Below are 6,653 nucleotides of genomic sequence, written 5' to 3'. Positions count from 1 at the left end.
AGTTAGTCCGTACTAATACCAAAACAAATGGGGGGGGGTCAATTAACGATTGTGGCCCTGGAAATGTCACTAAGGAAACACAAACAGGACAAGGAGTTATAAAAGCTAAAATATATCGAAACAAAAAAAAACAGCAAAAAAAACAAAACAAAAAAAAGCAGCATATACGAAGAGCATCCGTCGGAGTAAGCAAAGCTAAGATGGCGGACTATGAAATTACACTGATCACCCGAGAGTCGTAACCTTCAGTAAATTTATACAGTTCGAAAGAGTTCATCTATATTGCATGGAGGAGTCCCCACAACACATCCTCCCAAGCCTTTTTGCCACGCAAAAATACTTGTAAAATCAGTTCTGCTTCGGACTAATAGTCTGTAGGTTGTTAAATTTCCTCTCTTTCTCTTTCGCTGTTCAGGAAGGGTTTAGTCGCGATCGAACCTTTTGAAATTGTTGTCGATCAGTTTTCTTTTAATGTGTATCAAGTGTAATCTGAGTGACCTTTTTTGTGTGTCCAAGTAACGTTCTGGGACGTCTTGTACCTTGTATGGTATACTCGATATCGCGAATCCTTTAAAATTTGATTTAAGTTCTGCGTCTCTTTAGTAACATCATTCATTAATTTCTGAATGGCATCTTACTTCCATTGCGCAGGTTCGGTTAAATTAGTATTTTTTTTTCATGTTTATACACAGGGAATGACATGTCAGAAGCTGATAAAGTCGAATAATTTTATATCTGGTAATCCTACTTCTTGCATTAGTGGATATTGGTTTTTATTTTTCTTTGAACGCTTCAACTATTCTTTTGTTTGTTTGCGTTTAAAGAAAACATCTTTTTTATACAACTCTATTTGTGACGCTTTTATTTTCTATTCACTTTTTAATGGTTGCTCCCTGATTTTTCGACGTATTTTTTAATTATACGCGTTATTCTCATTACTGTTTTCTTAACTTACTGTATGCAACTCATTTTAAGTCTTTGCTTGTTTTTTATAAACTGCTTCATTTTGGAGAGATTCTGTACGGTACGTTTTCGTTTCTTTGGCGTTCTTCAGCTTATTTATTTTCTGATAAAACTGTTGGCTGATAAATTCCAAAGTCGAAAATATTAATTCAATTCAGACCAAATAGATTTGAAATTTTTAGGAACTTATTAATATTACCGTTTAAATTTACTGGCAAAAATACTTTTAATAAAATCAATTTTACTTCCAAATCTGACTTTGAATGTTTTAATGCGGTTTAAGTTTCCGCCATGTATGCAAATTTATAATTGATAGATCGGATCCAGTGTCTTGCTGTAATGTCACGGTTTTATTAATATCTTGACAATTAGGGATTTGCGTAAATTCTCGCCAGTCTTTTCGCTGGATATTGTCTGACAATGTTTTTATTTTTTTAGTTCGACAATGCGACATTTTCTTACCAAGTTTGCCACAATTTGTATACTTTTTCTTTCGAAATGGGTATAATTTTTCCCAAAGCAATTCGCCGCATCGGTAATATGGACTAGGAGGTAAATTTTCTTGTTTTTGAAAAGTCTGTTTTTAACCCGTGAGTAGCCATTTTCATTTTTCTTTTTATGGAAATAACCTGTTGTTTTATACAAAAACTGGAATGTTCGTTTTTTACTTTTTTTGGAAACTACACCCTACTCCCGAATTTTTTTTAGTCACTTCTCATTCTTAAAACTCTTTGGCAATATTCTGAAAAATCTGTAATGTAAGATTAGGTTTGTTTCCGAGTTTTTTCAATACTCTCTGTTTGATTTCAGCAGCTTTTGCGGATGCCAACCCTTGCGCAAAAATTAGGCATTTGAAATCATCTGCCGATAATTCCGTTAGCTTCAAATTGTCGCAGTGCATGTTAACGACCAACGAGAACGTGAAACAATCTCCGTCGTCTCGCATAGCCAAATGTAAGCAATGCCATCTCTTATGAAAAAGGGATGTAATTGGATCGAAAGTTCTGAGAGTAAATTAACGGTTTCCGCGAACTGCAAATCCGTAGTCTTTTTGGATAGAATGCAGTCTATAAATTTTCTGTGTTCTGTACTTCGAAGCTTTCGTAAAAGCAGGCGGACCTTTTTCGCATCAGGTCAATCTACGCTATCGACGTTGAAAAATTCTCCGTATCGTCTGAAGACTGCGTCTTGTAGTTAAAACTCTGAAATGTTTTCTAAATTGTATTTTGCGAAAACGCTGTATCGCTATCCGCCTTATGTTTATTGGATAAGCTTTTGAGAAATAATTCATGATTCTTTTGTATACGTTCTTCCATTTGGAGCTGTTGATTTTGAATGTTGTATTTCCTGTAGTTGGTGAATTAATTGTTTTTGTAATTCCTGTTGTTGGAGGGACATCTTTTCTTCAGTTTTTTGTTGGTGAAGTATTTGTTGTTTCTGGAGTTCTTGTTGCTGTTGGAACATCCGAAAAATTATCTCTTTTAAGTGCTTCACCTTGTGGACCCCCTGCTTTCTCCAAAATAAAATTTTACTTACACAAGAAAAAAAAAGAAGAAAAACGCTGTAATACTTATTAATTACAGTTTAACGGTGTACGTTGCAAGAGTACTTTTCTGAAATAAAAATACTAATTTGAGCAAAACGAGCTTACTGTTTTTTTATTTTAAGTGAAACGTCTTTGCATACAGATTTTAGGCATTTTTTTTTCTTTTTTTTTTGTTGCTGGTGTCCAACAAAACGACTTTTTCGCATTAGTTGAAAATAAAACTCGATCTTTCCGTAATCCGATAGCCTTGGTGTGCACTTATTTTTTAAGTTTAAACTTTCATTAATGGTTCTTATTTTCAAATTTCACTTATTGTGAGTTTTTTCTTTTGTGAATTCGAATGTTTGACGTCCAAAAATGCCAACACTGAATTTATCTTTCCCGTAGATTCGCGAATCCTCATTCGTTATGTTGTTGTAGATATTCCCTTTTGAAAATTCGAATCTCTTGTCGCCAACTTCTTGTGGCCCTGGGAGGATCATTAAGGAAACACGGAGATGCAGTGGCGTATCTAGAGTATGGCAGGCATGGCCCGTACCATGGGCGCCACTCTGACATGGGCGCAAAAATTGCTTGACAAAAATTAAAATTTGAACATATGCGTAATTACTGGAGCGAGTTTTTCTGCATAATTCCGATATATTCAAACCGGAATAAACGGAAGGCCACCACCCTTTTTTATGCATTCCATATCAAATCATCCAGGGCTTGACACCCATACCCTCAGATTTGGCTGTAATTTGCAGTGCAGGTAGACAATATAGAAACTAAGAAATCCTGAAAATTTGAGCATCTAATTCCAAGCGGTTTCCGATTTAGAGCATTTTTTGTTTTCGTTTTTGCTGCATAATGTGGCGCCCGGGATAAATTTTGTGATATCATTTCTTTGAATATTTCTGATTGAAAGATCGTGTGGCTCTAAAAATTTGTACAGGTAAGTATTTTGACCCAAAGAATCAAAAAAATGGCATCAGATTTGCTAAAAAGTGAACCCTTATAGAGATATTAAGGGCCTTTGAATTTTTTACCCACATGCACCAAAATCCAATAAAAAAAGGGTGTGGCTGATGTGGTAATGCATTTTTTTTCATATATTTTTTCTAGCCACAATAAATTACCTCTGGACCAAAAATAGTAAAAAGTTCTTGTTCCGTTCACTCACAGTTTCTGTTGAAAATCGGGTCTGTTGAAAGGCTTGTCATGTTGGGAGCATGGAATCAGAAAACGACAAAGTACATAGATTTATGGAATCTGATGCACCAGAGTTCATTGCAGAACACGATATTGGACTCTTAAATTTTAGCAAGGATACTGGAAAACCTATTTTGTCAGATAAAATGAGAACAGAAATCACAAAGCTTAGTTCAAAATATTTTCAGAACGGTCATGGATCTTTTCTGCATATAAATAATCGCACAATGAGTAGTAACTGGTTCAAGAGGAAATTAGCAAATGGCGAGGAGGTGACTCGCTCTTGGCTAGTGTATTCGCCTTCCAAAAAGTCTGCATATTGCATCTGCTGCCTGCTCTATTCCCGATCAGAGCATCAATCCACATTGCAGCAGGAGGGTGGATTTAGTCAGTGGAAAGCACCTGAAAGGATGACCGTTCATGAAAATGCTAAGAATCATCGAGAGTGTTTTACACTGTGGAAAGAACTGGAAAGAAATCTGACTGAAAAAAAGGGATTCTTGACGTAGAACTCCAGTTACAAATTGAAAAAGAAAAGCAGAAATGACGTGACATTCTCATAAGAATATTACACGGTATCAAATACTTGACAAAACAGAACCTTGCTTTGCGAGGACACAGGGAATCACTTCAGGCAGATGGTAACTCAAATGTGGGTAATCTCCTTGGTTTAATGAAATTTCTTGCCGTCTTTGATCCTGTGATTCGAGAGCACCTCGCTCTTATTGAAAGTCATCCTTACGCATTATCTTACATTTCCCCAGGTGTTCAGAATGAATTTATTCATATTATGGCATCTACCGTTCGCAAGAATTTACTAGACAGCATTAAAAAAGCTAAGTATTATGGTCTTCTATTCGACTCAACCCCGGACCAGGCACATCGTGAGCAGATTTCAGAAGTTGTAAGGTTTGTGGATATTGATTTTGAAAGGAAAACAGTTTATGTTAGAGAGTCCTTTCTGGGTTTTCTCCATATACGTCAGAAGGATGCTGCAAGCTTCGTTGAAGTTATCATGCAACAACTGGAGAAAGACCAGATGAAGATAGAAGATTGTCGGTCACAATGTTATGACAATGCTGCTGTGATGGCGGAACACAGAAGTGGTGTGCAGCAAAGAATAAATGAAAAAAAGAAGCTGGCAGTGTTTGTAAATTGTGATAACCATTCACTTAACCTTGTAGGTGTTCAGGCAGCCAGGCAAGACACAGAAATGGTCTCGTTCTTTGGAGTTATTGACTCATTGTATAGCTTCTTTTCCCGTTCCACACAGCGGTGAGAGAAATTAAAAGATGCTGTCCCACTGGTTTTAAAGGCTGAAGCAGAAAGCCGTTGGAGTTCTAGAACAGAAGCAGTGAAGCCTGTACAAATGTATCTTGACAAAATCGTTGATGTACAAGACAGCATGATAGAAGATGTCAGCCAAACAATTGATACCCAGAGTGACGCTAAACAACTAGTAAATCGCATACTAACATACGAGTTTCTAACATTGTTGGGTTTTTGGCACAAAATACTTACGCCAATAGATAGAGTGCAAAAACGATTGCAAGACAAGACAATGAATTTTCACAATGCTGCCCTAGACATAAAAGGCCTAAGAGATCATTTCAATGATACAAGAGAAATTTTAGTTGATGAATGCTTGGAAGATGGCAAGAACCTTTGTGAAAAATGGGACGTTGAAATCAAAAGAAGGACAAGGGAGAAACAAGAATGGCTGGTGAAAATGCACGAGATGCCGGGTTATCAAGAACAGATGAAATGAAACGAGTCATGAAGGGAGCTCTAGACCGCCTGCACAAAGAGATGGATGATCGATTCTCCCGGTTATTTGACATCGATTCCAAATTTGGCTTTCTGTTGGATGTCCAAGGCCTTTGTTACGGTCCTGACTCATCTGACTGTGAACAATTAGAGTCTATGTGTGAAAATTTAGGAGCTGTTTACAGTTCAGACATAGATGGCAAGCAATTATATGAGGAGATTATTGATTGCAAAATGTTGATATCAAGTCGTGCCAATTTAAAGTTATCGCGTCCTGAAGACCTTCTGACATTCATAGTTGAATATGGTGATGAGAGCGTATTTCCAAATCTTCGAAATGCTTTGCAAATAATGTTGACAATGGCAGTATCTATTGCAAGCTGCGAGCGAAGTTTCAGTAAACTGAAACTAATTCTTTCATGTCTCCGAGCCTCAATGATGCAGGACAGATTGTGTGATCTAGCTTTGATGAGTATAGAAAGGGAAGAATTAGAGAAAACTAACTTTGATAAAATCATATACGAATTTGCTTCCAATAAGGCACGAAAAGTGTTATTTTAGAATGTTATTATTGAAACAAAAAAGGCCGGATTTATTGAGGTTTATTGTGGTGTTATCCTTCAATTTCTTCATAATAAAATAAATGAAGTATGTTGTAGTCCTTTCTTTTTGGATAATTTATAATTTTATTTCTTAAAGCAAGAATAACCATATAATTACTTTATTAAAACATTCATTTCATGGTTTATCTTTCGTTAAAATTGTGCCTGTATTATAATATTATGTAGGTTAGGTATATCTAAGGTATAAATTATTAAGAAGGGGCGCACATTCAAACTTTGCCATGGGCGCCATTTTACATAGGTACGCCACTGCGGAGATGAGTTAAAAAAAGTAAAATATATTGAACCAAAAAACAGCATATAAAAGGAACAACCATCGTAGGAAGTACCGACAAGATAGTGGATTACAAAAATATACTGACTAATATTTATCCCTGTCCCACCGAGAGAGGATATGACACAATGTCGGAAAGTGTGAAAATGAGTTAGTGCTTCAAAATAAGGAATACTTCGGCCCTACAAAAATATGCCTGAGTAGCCCCGTCGGCATTCCCTGCTTAGGGCGTTCTAGGCAACAAGAGATAAACTTGCTTTTTCCGAAAGCCGGGGGGAGGCGAGGTCTG

At 36.5% G+C, this 6,653-nt stretch overlaps 2 protein-coding genes across 2 annotated transcripts; both read left to right on the top strand.

The window, feature by feature from the left end:
* The first annotated feature begins 4,373 nt into the window (after positions 1 to 4,373).
* Positions 4,374 to 4,979, top strand: LOC145266646 (52 kDa repressor of the inhibitor of the protein kinase-like). Its single transcript, XM_080122571.1, has 2 exons — positions 4,374 to 4,803; positions 4,885 to 4,979. Exons 1-2 carry the CDS (start codon positions 4,374 to 4,376, stop codon positions 4,977 to 4,979), a joined length of 525 nt encoding a protein of 174 aa, XP_079978697.1.
* A 497-nt stretch (positions 4,980 to 5,476) lies between these two features.
* LOC145266645 (uncharacterized) lies at positions 5,477 to 6,028 on the top strand. Its single transcript, XM_080122570.1, has one exon. The coding sequence runs from the start codon at positions 5,477 to 5,479 to the stop codon at positions 6,026 to 6,028; it is 552 nt and encodes a 183-aa protein (XP_079978696.1).
* The last annotated feature ends 625 nt before the right edge of the window (positions 6,029 to 6,653 follow it).

Source organism: Euprymna scolopes, chromosome 41 (assembly GCF_053919585.1).
Source record: "Euprymna scolopes isolate OS-2025 chromosome 41, ASM5391958v1, whole genome shotgun sequence".
Taxonomy (NCBI): Eukaryota; Metazoa; Mollusca; class Cephalopoda; order Sepiida; family Sepiolidae; genus Euprymna; species Euprymna scolopes.
The sequence above is the reverse complement of the archived record's forward strand: the minus strand, read 5'-3'. Positions and strand labels throughout refer to the sequence as shown.